This window comes from Falco naumanni, chromosome 12 (genome assembly GCF_017639655.2).
Source record: "Falco naumanni isolate bFalNau1 chromosome 12, bFalNau1.pat, whole genome shotgun sequence".
Taxonomy (NCBI): Eukaryota; Metazoa; Chordata; class Aves; order Falconiformes; family Falconidae; genus Falco; species Falco naumanni.
The window spans coordinates 339,195-355,611 of NC_054065.1; the positions used below are offsets into that span (position 1 = coordinate 339,195).

The 16,417-nt window shown below is 42.3% G+C and overlaps 1 protein-coding gene across 4 annotated transcripts in view; it reads right to left on the reverse strand.

The window, feature by feature from the left end:
• Positions 1–406: 406 nt before the first annotated feature.
• Positions 407–16,417, reverse strand: part of SLC24A3 (solute carrier family 24 member 3) — a 185,877-nt gene continuing 169,866 nt past the window's right edge. For 2 of the 4 annotated variants that reach the window (XM_040612246.1, XM_040612245.1), the window contains exons 17-18: positions 15,928–15,993; positions 407–14,883 (exon numbers count right to left, since the gene is read on the reverse strand). In XM_040612246.1, the coding sequence (XP_040468180.1) occupies positions 14,734–14,883; positions 15,928–15,993 (216 nt within the window). In that variant the 3' untranslated portion in view covers positions 407–14,733. The remainder of the gene's footprint in view (positions 14,884–15,927; positions 15,994–16,417) is intronic. The other 2 variants (XM_040612249.1, XM_040612248.1) reach the window with 1 other exon arrangement.

A 16,417-nucleotide genomic window follows, 5' to 3' on the forward strand; every position in this document is an offset into this window, starting at 1 on the left:
GCTTGCCTTAACACTGATTTTCCTAACTTTAATGAAAGCAGCTAGAAATTCAGTTACTCCCCCATCCTCTGAAAACCAATTTCTAACTTTCCAGGCTGCAAGTTACACAAAGTTTTTCTAAAGTGATCACAAGGATGAATCAAAAAAGATGCATATTTGGCATATCACCTTGAAAGGGGATTGGGAGTGAGAGTATCTTCAGAGTCCAACAGCCAACTGGAACAGCTCCAAATTGTGACGAAAAGCATGATTATCTCTGAACCAGAAAACTAGTCATGGGGAAGTCTCTACAAAGATGCAGCTTCCATAATAGATTACAACATGCCTTTTGGGTTGCCAGCACACAGAGTTGGAAAGCAAACAATCAAACCAATGGAAAATACTTTCAAGACAACTGCTGGGCTTGCACTGATGAAAGACACTTTCTGCACTAACATCAAAGGCTGCACCTCACCTCTGTACTCATGGGCAGAGACATGGGATCAGCATGTGCGCCTTTTCTGCACTGTGTGGCTCTTCTGCACCTGAAAATAGCTGCAGATGTGTAAATAAATAACCTCTTCTGCCTAAGACATACCACTGCTTCTTGTGGACATGGTGGGTACTTCAGAAGAAAGATTTCATTTTGTCAGTGGCTGTTACAAAGGCATACTTTAGGTGAGGTAGGCAGTTCCAGTTACATGCCTTTTCATTAAAGGATCTCAAGCCCTTCTTTCAGAGAAAGTGTAACGGGACAGGAGGTCAGCTAAAATTTCCCAACCTTCTCATGCGATGAGGTAGAAGCAAGGACAGTCCTGTCCCCAAGGCAGCCTCAGATTTAGTAGGGAAACTTCAGTCTCTGCTCAGCTGGTGCAAAGCATAATAGCAGCACAAGGATTTTACTGCTTTAGAAGTATGCCTTCTTACGAGCCCTTTCCACAGGTTTTCTGCAGGTTTCTGTAATGGAAACTGGCTGCATCAGAGCCATTGTAATAGCACATCACCCTCATTATTATTCCAAACAGTACTGAAAATACTGCTCCAGCAATAACTTCAGAAGGAGGACTGGATCTCATTACCATGGCTGTCAATAGCTGAACAGGCACAGAATCCTTCCAGCTGGGAGAGTGACAGTCAACTCCCACTACCCTATGTCTGGAAAAGAACAACTAACTTCAGTGCAGTAATTTCAGGTTTGTATTGTTTTAACAGAGCAAAATTTGACTCATTATACAACAGCAAATACATTTTTTCAGTGTTTGTTTCTGTATGGACTCTGACACATCCAGGTCACACGAGCCAGCCGGCTTCTACGTAACCTACTGTGGTGCACTCACCTTTACAGCAAATGCACATTAAGTAGCAGAGGAACTACAAATATAACAACCCTTTTCTTCTTCCTTCACTTCCTAATTCAATGCTCATCTTAAACCAGTGGTACAAAGTATTCTCAGAATTATGCCAAAAATGAACAAATCATTGGGATTGTGACCCACAGGGGTGCTCTCTGCTCCGATGCCCAAGCACACCCTGAAGTGTTAAGTTAGTACAAAGAGAGGATACTTTTATTGATAAACATTATATTGTCTTAGTGTAAATGTCTGACACATAATTAAATCAAATAACAAAACATTTAAAGTAATTAATTCTAATAAAACTTTTTTATATTCCATAGACAATAGTGCTGTAAATTTTGTTTATAGTGTAACACATTAAAACCACAGAAATACAAGTTTCTAATTTCATAGGTTACCAGCAAACAGAGAAAAATGCATGCTTTCATTTCTGTTAAATGCTTAACTTACACAGGCAAGTGGAACAGCTATGCATCGAAGACTACTCTACAAGTTGTAAAACAAACATATAGACTGACCTTATAATACTAGTACAAGTATGACAAACCCATTGTAACTTATTTCCAAAGGTAACAAATGTTTTGTCTGAGGCTCCACCATTTTAACACTTCTAAGCTGACAATAAAAAGCCATTTTGAGTAGAATTGTATTACTAGAAACCACTGATGATTTTGTTTTCTGTCTGCTGAAAATGAACATACATTATACGTGCATCTGCACTGAGTTCCACCTACATTTTCTTCCTTATGGTTAGAAGCATCACAGATTCTTCCCACTCAGTGAAAAGGAACTCAGACAGCGTCGTTTCACCCATCAAACAAAAGGTGCTAGTATCAGTGACTTTTATTGCTGTGCTTCCTGCAGCTTTGATGCCATGACTGCACCACAAAGTAGAAAACTCACTACACACACAATTCAAAGAAAACTGTATGGTTTTATCCCAGTCTGTGTTAGAACAAGCCATAGCAGGGATTGCATTCAGCTGAGACTTTAGTAATGGTACCAAAAAACGTTTTCCATAATAGCTTCACAAAATTATCAGATCTTGAATAGCTAATTGCTGGGCCATGAGATGATTTAAAGACATATCACACCCCCTGCTGGGTCGCTGGCACAGGGGGTCTCCCTGTGTGCCTTGGTGGTGCAAAGCCGACTACAGGGTGCAGACCTAGGCCAGCTCTGATGAGGCTTGTTAGTTCAGGGACAGTGCCGTGTAAATATGACAGGTTGGGCTTGGCTCTGAAAAAGCCCGGAAGGGGCAAAAAGCGGCCCCCGTGTGCAAAGAGACCGGCTGTCCTTACACCAGCTGACTCATGCTCTTACAGTACCATACATGCAAACTCACCTCATGTATGCAAGCCTGCACTCAACAGCACCCATTGCCTGTTAGTGGTGAGCAGGGGCCCAACATTTCTGGGAATTCAGCTGTGGTTTTTAGTGCATAGATGGGAGCTATTGAAAGTGCTGAGCTAAGCAGAGCCTGGTCCAAAACAGTGCTAGGTGAGCCAGGGGAGGCAGAGGTGTAGGAAGGGTAGGGGCCCTTGAAACTTGTGCAACATACCTGAGGAACAATGAGTCGGTCTGCTTATCTTTTTGTTCTAGTGAAACCCCGATTTACCAGTGTACGAGTTCCTACTGCCATGCTTATGCCGTGGTTGTAGGCAGAAGGGAACTTCACCCTGTGGGGCTGCTTGCCACACACCTGTGTCAGCAACCAGATAAACCACGGACTGAAGAGAAGCACCAGTCCTGCCCTCCTGCGTGTCCCCGCTGGCTGAAGCTCTGACACATGCACTAGCAACAGGAGCACCTGAACCATTGCCAAGCCTTACCAAGGGATTTCAGATTGCACAGGACTTCCAAGAGACAGCAAAAAAATCCCCCAAACACCCCAAACCCAAACAAGAATCTTCCCAGTTTGGTTTCCGTCTTGAAAACAAATATGTAACATGAAGATGAACATCTATCATTCCTTTAGTCATGTCTGACAATTACTGCCTGGATTATGGACTTACTAATGATTCTCAGCTTTACAAGGACAGACAATCAGGTCAATCAAACTACTCCTCAAGGGAGCATTAAGTAATATCTGTCCCTAAAATCTTCAATGCATGGCAAAGTTCACTGCATACCAGATCACCTCTTAGGTATGTGGACCATCCCTACTAGCATGTTTGCGCACCATTTACATAACAGATAAAATGCGTACTTGTGAAGCCAGGGTAAGAACCCAGACAGAGAAGTTTGGGCCTATCTCTCCCCCTCTCCCTGATAAAGGGATGCAGTATTTCTCTACTGGGAAGAAACACCATTCATCAGGAAGGGGAGAGTGGCATAAACCATCTAGCATTCAGGCAAACTTCCACGTAAACGCAACCCTTGCAAAGCCTGCCAGTATCCCAATCACACAACCACCAGCTTTTTGTTGGTGATGTTATTACTCTTCTTTGCACTTGCTCTCCATGGGTGCTGAATAATTACAAATCATACTTTGTGTCCTTTGTTTCTGTCATCCATTAAACCCCCCATACCCTTAAGAACAAAGTTATTCCACAAACATCTTACTTTGTCTTTTTTCAAGAATTCACTGCAGTTCAAGTTCTGTGCTTGCTCGTTTGACCTAAGCATTGTGTAATTTCACAATACAATTTTGAAATACAGAAATGTATGCTACACTTAAGAGGTTTTAACTCATCAGTCAAAATTACTGAAAGAAAAGGATTGTTTCTGAGAACCTAGGATGAACAGCTCTGCTGAGCTCTGTGCTGACAGAACATGGAAGCTCTCTTTATGCAAATCTTGAGCATTACATAAACCTTTATAAACAACTGATGCAGTACTTTAGGCAATCAGCCTTTATCTTCCAACCCTTTCTTTTCTAATCTCAAAAATCCCCCGAGTCTTTAAGAACTGATGAAATACAGGCTTCCAGTCCCTGCCCACACCCCCAGTGAACTCCAGAGGTTGTAAAATGACTCCATCATTGCTCCTGTATTTCCCAACAAGCCCTATTGTAATTCACACCCATAGCAATGGCATGCTATATTCTTCTACAGTGGAGATCTACCCGTCTACCCGAAACCAAAGCAACGCAGTAGAAATTGGGCAGTATTGCATTTGTGAGTGGTGGGACCATTTAACTGCAGGATTTCAAGGCAGAGATCCTTGCCTGCTGTAAACAGTAACCACCTTGTCATCAAGCTGGGACAATGTCAGCTTCATCCAAGCATTTGCTAGTGTATGACATCCGTTTTGAAGAGAGATCTTCACATTTAACCAGCGCCATTTACTGTTAAAGGGAGGCGGGGAAAACTAGGCAAAGGAAGATCACTTACTAAAAATTAACCCCCCTAAAAAATAATAATAAAAAATAATCTATTTGTTAGTATCTCATGAAATGTGAATTTCAAATGGTACCTTGTGACGGTGATATTACAAACACTAGAGTGCAATGAGCATTTGCTATTTATATATTTCTGCTCTCAGAGATCGAGAGGCGAGCACTGCAGAAGCATCTTTGGGTCTCTCAGCATTCCTCAGCTTCTCTGCTGAGTTACAAGAGTTGTAATAATGCAGTAAGTTACAAGAAGCGTCTGAGAAGGTCTCACCATTTTGTGGCCACTCAAAGGGATGCTACAATGCTTTTAATGCTTAGTTTGCTTGCTCCCTGATTCAGGAAAACCTGGCCCTAGCTTTAGGTGGGGACTGAAATTAGGTCTCTAAATCTTCTGCCAGCATGGAAAAATGTTTTCTTGAACCAGGGATTCAGTTTAATGTATGATAAATAAATAAATAAAATGTATAAATACTTAAGTGCAGAATTTCCTGACCTCCTCAATGTCTCGCACATGCTCTTTTTTCTTTTTCGAAGCTGTCTTCATGTTCAGAAAATGCAGCTGGAATTTCAAATGACTAACAGCAATTACAATTAGAAATCTTACTGAATGTACAAAGATAAGCTGTTAAAGCTTTTGACTCGCTACATTATAGATATGCAACTGCTATGCACCACTCACAATACCTTGCTAATACAATGTGGAAACAAATAAAAACTAGTAACCATCTCTTGCATTTATAAAGAGATGTTATAAGACTATCTTGAATACTGGTACAGTTAGCATCTTAGCAGTTGTCATGATGGGGCTTTATTACTGTGCAGCTGGCAGCTGGTTGCCACAGGGCTTCATTGTAACAACAGTGGACATATTAGGTAAAGTGTGTGTGTGTGTATATATATGTTGCTTGAATATAAATCTATGCTCATACATTTTACAAAAATTAACACCAAAAATGTGCCAATGGATTATATTAACTTATGACTGAGTCCCTCAGTAGAACTAGTACAGTATAGTATAGCCTGGCTTCACAAAGCCTAAAAGGCCCAAGTCAGATCTATAACCACTTAATCAGATCAGTTCTATCTGTTATATAACAAGCGGCTTTGCATAACTGGGACTGAGCAGGGCTCTATCCATTTCATTCATTTTGAGGCCGCTTACGATATAAAGTATCCTCATACATGCAAATTTCTCTTTGAAGAGTCTATTTAGAAAGACCTCCTGTGAAAAGCCCTTCCATGTACTGTGCAATGACTGGTTATTTCAACAGTTTGGGGTATTTTAAAGGCAGACAGCAGGCTTACACTGTTTTGGAGTGCATTGCTTTGAGACTGGTGTGCCAAGCTAAATCTCCTTGCATTTCTCCCATCAATTTACTGCACGAAAAGTTACATCCTACTCCTGCTAGCCTGTTGCACAAATTCTGAGTTAAGCAGGATATGGGTCAGCCTTCAAAACCAGAGGGACTCAGCTTACAAGACAGACAGTGTAAGCAAAATCCTGCATCCCTGCAACACAAGGAGAAAGATAAAATCTTAAGGAAACAAGCAGGTGTCTATTGGGTGTACAGGGATGTCTGCTTTTGAAAAAGATTTCACAGCACACCCCAGCATATCTCATCTCTATCAGAAGTCCTCCTGCGCACAGCATCTTAGGTCCCAGAGAGACATGCCCTCCCAAAACAGATGTGCTCCCAGAAGTCACTGCCCACTGCACTGCTTAAACTCCCGATGTTCTGGCATTGATCAGCACGCAATCAGACAAGCAGCTCTGCCAGACAGATAAGCTTCCGCAAACAGGTAAGGGTGTTTGCTGCAGAGGATGGACAAGGGTCACCACCTCTTTCTTCATCCGGCACAGCTGCAGCCAGAGCACATCTGTTTACACACACTTGCCCTTGATGGTGGGATGGGAGCATGCACGCTGTGTCTGTAGATAGCATGAGAAAACTCAAGCCTTCTTCATTTAAATGGTCACAAACTACGGTATTGCAGGGTTTACCTTCACTTGCTTTCCTCCAGCCTCATTCCCCTTTTCCCTTACCAAACAGCTTAGTTCTCGTTATTTTAGCGTTTGCTAAGAAAATAACAAGATGCAGGTCTCAGGCTGTAACAGCCAGGAAGGAGGTCTGCCTTCTGCCAGGGACTGCGTTTGAATTCTATAGCCACAGTGTGGCATCTTACTTGTCCATCCTATAGAAAATGAACCCTTTCTCAACAAAGGCTGTCCTCACTGAAGTCAAGAAGTGACATGGATGCTAATACAGGACCAGGTCCTGCAAACTGTCTTTCATTGCCATAGTCTTGCCAGAAGTAGTTATTCCTATTTACACACAAGTTGCACCAGGACCCAAAAGTCAGGATGTAAAAGCATGTTTTTGTAATACAACTTTCAACTTAATTTCAAGTGCTGTCTCAAGAGCAGTCAACAGCATCAGAGGGTCCTGGATGTGGCCCTTCACACTTCACTGCCTTTATGCCTACAGATGCAGCTGCACAAAGCTGGGACAAGGGAGAGAACTACTGCTGTGGTACCTTAGCCCAAAGTTTGCAATGGAAAATTCTTTTTTCCATCTCCTCCAAAAGCAAACTGGATCTTCAAATTCAAAAGACTCTGCCCAAGCCCTGTGAACATTTCAGAAATGCAAGAACACCAAATGAATTAACCAGAATATGGCAGGCAGAGGAACTGCCCAGCTCTCCTTTCTGTGCTGGCAGGAGCTGCTGAGAACATGAGAGGGGCACCCTGCCACTGGTGGGCATTGTTAACGAACCCGCTGGATGCCTGCCCACAAGCGCAGCAGAAATGACACTGCACAACCCCATCAGCAGACTGCCCCAGGTTTGGGCTTGATGCCAAGCCCTTCTACCTCAGTTAGAAAACCTTGCTTTTAATCTCAGGGAGCTCAGCATCAGGTCCTGTTTGCGCAGAGCTACTAACACAGGCTACTGCTTTCTAGAGATGCATACAGGAAAGACACCTCAAGGCAAAAATCCATGACAGCAAATCTACTTTCCTAAATAGCATCAGTATCAAAAACCTCAGTAGCTGACTCCCAGTGACAGTTTATAAAACTTATACAGTCTTCTAAAATGTCAATTCCTTTATTTTAAACCAAAGCACATTCGTTACAGGCTCTCATCAGTCTCATCTGCTCACTGATCACACAGGGTTCTGCCCGCAGCCTCAGACGGGAACATTTTGCTGCAGTTGCTACCCATGAGAGCGCCCGCTCTCAGACGGCATGTGCTGCATTTGTTGGGCGCTTAAATAAACCCTGGTGATGCCAAAGAGCTGAATTCATTCAACCAAATTCCTCAGCAAAACACTTAAGCATGTGCTTAGCTTTCGATACACAGACCTCTGCATGACAAGGTACATGCCTCGAGTTAAGCGAGGGCTCTGGTACCTTCTGAACTTGCAATTTCGGCGCCTGCCTGAGCACAGCCTGCCCAAGCACGCCAGGACTTGAATCAGGCCAGGGAAGAGGTGCAGATGCCCCTGGCCCCTTGAGCTGGGGTGGGTATTACCCAGGAACAGCAGGCAGCACGCTGCACTCCCCTGCGTTGGGAGCAGCTCTCTGGGCAACTCTAAGAGCCTGCAGTAGCTGGGCTCAGAAGCACACCCCAGCTGAACCACACTGGCAGAGGGCAGCTGGGCTGTGGGTACCCTGAGATCCCCTCCCTGCAGCACACCACCAGCCAGTGGGCACAGCTGTGCCGGCCAGAACGAGAGCTGCCCCCAGCACAGCTTTCTCAGGAGCCACACCAGCCACGGGAACTGCAGGCTGCCAGAGGACATGAATGCTATTTTGGCCTTCAAAATGGTTTCCCCTTCAAAACTTTGAAATTCCAAAGCTCAGTAAACGATGGTGATCGTACGGTAGCCATGTAGCTGTACACTGAGGGTACCGCTTTTTGACAGGAATTATTAGAACAAGCGTCCTTCAGAGATGGGGTGGTTTGCCACACAGGGGACTGCTTTACTGAAATGACCCTACCAGTCACACGTAGATCTCACTGGATGAGTGCAGAAGTCTTTAGTTTTCATTCGTAATGGCAGAGTTAGATATCCCTATGATTACTAAAACTTGCTTGTATTATGGGCCTCTCTCTCCACAAAACCCTTCTGCAATTAACTCCTCCTGCAACCAAACGCCCATTTCTATGTGCACGGTGTGAATGGAGCGCTTGTTTCCTCACCTGCTCCAGCACCTGTCAGCCAGGAGACAACACTGGCCACAATTAAGGTAAGACTTAGACCTAAGCGAGATCTATGTTTCTTCTATGAAAAAGGAGCAAGTATCATTCCAAGCTAGCAGGCAGCAACTGGTAACCAAGGCTGGGGGCGGGTGGGCAGGGGGTGTACCAGCAGTCCCCTCCTCTCATTAAAGCATGAGAGAGACAAAATGTCCAGCAACAGAGATCACTATTCTGCGAATCCAAACTACTTGCTTCGCTTGCCAGGCATGCTGATGGAAAACCTCAGAGACAATCACTCAGCGTTTGAGCAGGTCTATCGTCAAGCACAACCATCCTCATAGGTTCAGGCATCCAATGTTACATTTTCCCTGGCAGTAAAAAGATTATGTTAAATTGTTGCTGTAAAATTACCACATTGACTTTTAGCACCGTTCAAATCCTACCTGGCAGATGAAGACTATATTGACAAGATTTCTGTTATGTTGTTTTGATGCGGAAGGTTTAAAATCTGTTCTGCAAGGCTACTAGAAAAAGTAAAATAAACCCTTTACCTAAAATATACCACAAAAAAGTCATTTTAACTATATAAATACATTATTAAATCTGTTACTTTAAAAAAATTGTGCTTTTTTGAGAAGCTTTCTTGAAATTAGATGCTTCTGCCCAAACTTGGATAACTCGGCCCAGATCTCAGGCTGTTTCAGGGTGGTGAACAATAGATTTCACAGCCAAATTATATCCCCTGGTGCACAATGAACTAAACTGCCATCACTTCCCGTATTGCTTTCCCATGAATAAAGAAAACTTTTCCAAAAGGCATGGATTTGTCCACACCTCAGATTGATTGTGGAAATTCAGCCAAACAAGTCAGAGCAGTTTGGGTGGAAGCAGATAGATTTATGAAATATGCTTCAGATTTGAGGCCACCAGGTGCTAACAGAATATTCATGTGAATCCCCCTTAAAGGTGCCTAGTTGTGTTAATAGTTATTCATTTATCTATTCGGGTAAGACAATAAAAAGTTCATTCATCTTTAAAAAACAAAGTACCACAGTCCTTTTCAGGACTTACTGCTGCAAACATGTACACTGACCCTACAAATCAATCATCAGGGGTTTGCCATAGATTTCAATAGAGGTCAACTTTCACTCAAGTCAGTGAATACTGAGAACTCCCTAACTTCAACTCCAAGCCTTGCATTATACTTGGTACATCCATTCAACACACTCAAAATCTGCAGTTCCTTAAATTTGGAGTGGCTGAAGTCTTCCAAATATGCAAACTTCAAGCATTTTCCTCAAAAGCATGGCTTTAAACTGATTCACGTAAAGCTGTACAAACCTAATATGAATGTTCCTATCTGGATTTATGTGTATTTTAGACTAAATTACCGTGGCTACTGATCAAGTGAAACTTCATGGATACAGGGCAGATTTAAATCCAGCTAAATACGGTGTCCACTGAGGTTGATTTTCAAAGTATGTATTTAAACAAGTTTAAAGCTCCAGTGGTGTAACTTTGAAATAGATAAACCTTATGCTGTTGCATCTCTGTGAGCTTTATTTGAAAGGATTAGGGCTCCTACAAAATCTTGATGTAAGAAACATTTGTCAATCACCAGAAAGTTATGGGTTTCTAGAAAATTATCCAATTATATTCAATCAACGTTTTATTTCACAAGTATTAATACGGTTATTTGGAAAGGCATATTAAAATTCCTGTTCTGACAGCAGGATATTGAATGTTACCCTCAGGTTGCTTCACCTGCACTGAATGTTGTTTTTCTGAAACTAGATTGCTGTCCTACCTCATTTGTTTTGTCAAGAAAAAGCCAGTCACACATTTATCTGAATCTTAAGAACGAGCATTTGTTTTCACAAGCACTAGCATCACAAATCCAAAGCATGCTAATCAATTGATTTCAATGACACAGCTGAAGACAGAAAGCTGAAAACAAAACAGGCAAGTAGCATCACAGGAAAAAACCTGAATTATACCGGTCAAAATCTCCTGCTATGCACACATTTCAGGTTGGTGTTCCTGTCAGTCTACCAAAAAATGCAGCACATTAAAAAAAAAGGAAAAGAAAAACAAAAGAAAAAAAAAAGACAAGTATAAAATTGACCTTTGGTAGGGAGAAAAGTAGTTTTTCTAGCACATCTTAAGACCTCCTCGTATCATATCCTATCCTACCACTCTGCCTTTGAACTGCTGTCAAACGAAGGCCATCCACATGTCAAGCAAAGTTGAAACTAGCAAGGGATCACATATTTCTAGCAAGGGATCACATATTTAAGTCAAAGTCAGAGCTGCACTGAAGTGCTCTTCACTGTGGAAAAGGCTCTTTAATCTCCCTTTGAAATACTCATTAAGAACTGTCTGAAACCACTAGGAATGGAAACAAAAAAGTTGACTGGTCCAAAGACCCAACCAGCCCCAGACATGACATGGTGACCCTTACTTTCAGAACAGTAAAACCATAAATGAATCACAGTCATATTAAAAAAACCCCAGCCCAACCTGGCTTCACCCCTGGTTTCCCCCAGCCTCCCAGACCCTGGGCCTCTCCACTCCCTCCTGCCCCACAGCCCGCTGCCCCTGACCACCCCCACTGCTCCTGTCCCAAGCCCCAGCCCCACCACAGCTCTGTCCCATCCCATACCTCCAGGGGCTCTGCCAGCTCAGCCGCCCTCGACAGGCTCCTGTGACCCCACATCCCAGTGATGGCCCATGGCTTGGGCAGCAATGGGCACTGCAGAGCTTCTCACCAAGAAAATGGAGAGAGGCACTGGCAGTCCCCCCTGCACAGCTGGCAGCTTCCAGAATCTAACGCTGGGAGGAGAGAACCACTCAGACTCGGTCCTCTGCTTGGCTCAAAAAGTAAAGTATTGATACGCACTGCATTTGAACATAATGCAAGCTTTGGAGATGTACAGGAAGGATGCTAAAAACTGCTCAATTTTTTTTGCTTTGGGGACTTTTCCACAGGCTTTGATTATGCTAACAAACTGGAGGGGCTCGCTTGTTTGCAGACAAACCCAAGAATGCACACATTCAGTTGGTCTATCCTGTTCCAAACCAGGTCTGCACTGGTTGATTTGGTTGCAAATTGTAAGCACACCTCGCTGAAACTGCCAACATAGGAAGTGCTTACCAATTCATATATGGCACAGATAACAGCAGTTCAACGTACCTTTTGCTTCTGCTTAGAACAAACAACTTGCAGAACATTCTTGCACAACACACAAGTGTCAGAACAAGGTATTTCAGGTTTTACACACAAAGTTATGACATATTACAGTAATTAATGCACACCGATAGGAAAAGTTCCTAAAAAAAAAACTCATGCAGTTTTTGTGCCATGGGATAGGTAATGGCTATTTCGTAGAAATAGATCCAACTGGCTCCATTGGAGCAGCAGTATAAATATTCAAAATAGAAGTAATAATAGGCTCTGATGTAAAATTCCTTTTTTTTCCTTCCCCAAATCTGTCCCTTCTGTCAGCAAGGAAACATTCTGCTTAGGAGCAACTGCATCATCTTGCTACAAGAGCATAGCTGTGTGTTTGTGGGGTGGCTTTTAGTGAAGCCACATTGTTGCTAACATTGTTTGATTTAAGGAAGTATTTTAGGCCTTTTAGTGGTTATTATTATTATTAATCTCATTAACAACCACAACAAAAAAGAAACGACAGCAACCAAAAAACAACAGGGAAGTACAGTGGGCTTCCTAATACAAGAGGACTTCCAGCGGGCATAGTTACGAGAAGGCTGCTCAAACAATAGGCTGCATAGATCAAGTAGCAACACAATCGTTTTCCAGAATGAGGGCACAGGCATGTCATTGACTCTCTCAACTGCCTGTCCCTGGACCCTTCCTTCTTCTTGCCAGGGATCCACAAGCACACTTTGTTAAGCGATGCCAGTGGTACATGGCTTTTTCCGCTGGACTTCCTTGACACACACAGTGCAACAGCTGCCAGTGCCTCCACACATTTAGTGTAACAGAGAAAGGAAATCAAGTGCTGAGCTGAGTGGAAACCACAGGGTGTAAATAGTTTGATTTTGCCCAAAGAAAAACTGAAAAAAATCACTTCCAAAAGTGCAAATGAAATAAAACCTGGCTTTTTGTTTGTGAATGGGTTTGGAGTTTTTTTCTTAGTGTTTTGGTTTTTTTTTTTTTCCAGTTGGAGGGGGTTTTTTTCCTGCTATAGTTTACAGTTTGGTGTTTTGGCTTTTCTTCCTTTCTTTTACTTAGAGTTTGCTGTGCCTTTACTACCAATATTTGCCACTGTTTGTACCATAGACAAAAACATTCACCTAGCTGGTAGCATCTTAATACATTTCATAGTAGAACATATACAAGAAAAAGGAAAAAAAAAACATACCAAATGAATCAGAAGTGATCAGTGCTTAAAGTAAATACAACAGCCAGCACTGGCAAAAATCCACAGTATCAATACATACAAATGAAGCTGTGATGGTGTTTCTCATGGGGTGGCATCTGCCTGCATATTAATACAGTATTATACAAAATCTAGCAGGATATTGGAACAATGAATAGCTAAACTTTCACAATAACTTAAGATCTGTGAGCGAGTCTGCATTGAAGATATTCCACATTTTAAAAAGTGCCATCTCTCTCTGTGTCTTCCTCCCTCCCAAAGAAGGGGTGATGAATCCACATGATCTGTTACCAGGTAAGTTCAACTGCTTAAGAAGACAAATATCTGACCAGGTCCAGTGTATTCTTTAAAGAATGGCAAATTATGACTTCAGTAACTAGGTCTGTGCAAAATACGCCTCCTTCCTTTTAAAGAAACCAGTGTCTGTAACTCATTTAGAAAAGTTCCAATGCATACTTATGTCCTTCTCAGAACGAATAAGACATGAACTGTTGAATCCCCCCAAAAAAAGAAATCTGACGAAGCAGAGAAAGTTCTGACCTTCCATTTTCATGTGCAGGCCACTAAAAATCAGGACACCTCCTTGATAGCCCTCCTGGGCTGGCGATCAAACTATTGCTTGGAAATACCATAAACATCCTAGAAATAAAACTCCAACATTAGTAGTAAAACGGTAGTAGTGTTTACCCTTTGAATCCACGTTTACCTTACATTCCTCATCACACCTGTACAAGATTATTTACAGTAAAAAGTCATCATCTGTTGCCTTGACAATCTTCTTTTAATATGCAGTAAATCCATTCATATGCCAAGTACCTTGAATTGTATTCCCATATTACACTGCCCTGTGACCTTTGGATCATTACAGGAGACCCAGAAGAAGATGCAAGAGAAGATGTTGATCTCTGGCAATTAAAAAAACCCAAACAACAAAAATACAACAAAAAAAAAAAACCCAAACCCCAAAAGAAAAACAAAACTAAAACAAACAAACAAACCCAAACAAAAAAACAGCCAAAAAATTTCCCATGATTCTCCTTGAAAATCAGCCCCTGTACGATGCACCCTCTTCTGCATTGTAGCAATAGTCTTAAGTCATAAATTAATTAGTCTTCCATCAAATAACTTAAAAATAGAAGGAACTGTAGCAGACCAGTTTTGCCTGGCTTGACGCCAGTTAGCAGCCAGTTCATCTAGAGTCCCAGTCACACTGTTCAAAAACTGAGCTATGAAATCACATGAATGTTGAAAAAAATAATCTTCACATCAACGTAGGATTTTTCCAGGTTGTGGGGTTCAGGGAGAGGGCAGACCTAGATGGGGCCATGGGTCCTACGAACAGTGAACAGGATATACGTCACGACTCGGAGGTGCACCGCGTTCAGGAGATGCCAGCCGTGGTTTGTATTGCACAGGTAAGAAGGAAGTTCCTCCTGACAGTCTGCCACCTGCATTAGTGATCGCTGCACATTGGCAAGTTCACAAAAGTGAAAACATTGAATTCTGTCATGATGGAGAAACACAGGAAGATGCCGTAAAGGGAAAGGCACACACACCCTAGCTTCTTATCCAGTTTCCATTTGTTCATGTGGACGCCAAAAACCTACAATAAACACAGAGTAAGCCACCACAGCAGGAACATTTTGAATAAAGCGGTAAATCCCCTTCTCAATTACAGGAGCATGATGATGACTGTCCCCTTACTGATCAAGGTCACCTGGAAGCAATCACAATGGAAGTGTGCAACAAGCGAGCTGAAAACCATAGCTGAAGTAAATCAGAGTAGCCCTTTCACAAGTCATTGAAGCCACACTGACTTACATCACCTCAAGTGCCGGCCCTGAGGTCTTAAGTTGCAGCAATTAATTTTGTTTTGGCAAGAACAATCACATTTAATTCAATCATGAATGTTCTTCAAGGCCAGACTCTTTTTTTCTTCACTCAAAATGCTTCATGTGCTCCTCTGCACCCCAATCTAGAGCCATACAGTCTAAAGCTGTGCTTGACTTTGCTAAGTTTGCTCTCACAGAAACCACTTGAAAGATTAAAGTCTTGTGTATGTGGGAATTGTGTTGGTGTGCAACACACAGGAGGACTCCCTATAGTGTCGTCTCAAGATTTGGAAGATGTCACATCAATCTGCTTCTCCCCGTCATTTCCGGTCTGCTATGCTGGACTTGGACAGGTCAGGGAATGTGAGACACCGATTTCACTAGAAACACTGTCATGTCCAGGCATTATTTGTTCTGGTCTGTGTCGTATTTCAGAAGGTTCCTACAGCAGGCCAAAGCAAACTGTACAAACTATACAGCATTTTGTCTACCTGTCCAACAGGAGAACAGATCTCATCATACATCAAGGGATCTGCTTCAACGCTAGCATGAAAAATAACTGATAATTACTAATGTATCTCCCAGGCTCCTCCCATGAAAAATATACAAACATGAAAGCCATCTCGTGACACTGATAGCTTCTGCCAAGTGCCAGATTAAGGTCTTGGGAAGTTTACAATAGGAGTGACCATTCCTATCCCTTAACAACAGACTTTACAACCACTGTTACAGCTGTAGGTGAGAAAGGAACAAATGAAGAAAACATCTATAAAATCACTCTTTTGGAAACGAAGAACAAAAGACTATATACATACTGTGACAAAAACAGATGCCAGCAGGAGACCAACAGAATAGATAAGTCCTCTGCTGTTTAATCGAATCTGTAAAAGAAGGAAGTTTATAAAACCGTGTCACAATTCCAAGCAACAATATTTCTCTCTGATGATAATTCTGTAATCCTAAACTGCTGAGTTGCTGAATGCTGGCTCGCAAGCTGTAAATGCCAAGTCAGACCATTACATCGCAGATTATTTTGCCTACTCCCTACTGCCAAAGAAGGAGTATTATTGGAGCAGTGCCCTTAGGACCTGACAACATTTCAAACAGTTCCACCCCTACATGGGCTTTGACATCCTTTATACTGTTATATCATAAAATTTTCTTCTTGCTAATTAACTCCTGTGTGAGTCCCATAAGAACAAACAGGGGAAAGGTAATTTTGCATTCAGTCACCAATTAATGCTTCACAATGGGGGAAAATAAACAAGGACAGACATAAACACATTTCTTCCCTACTTTTACTCA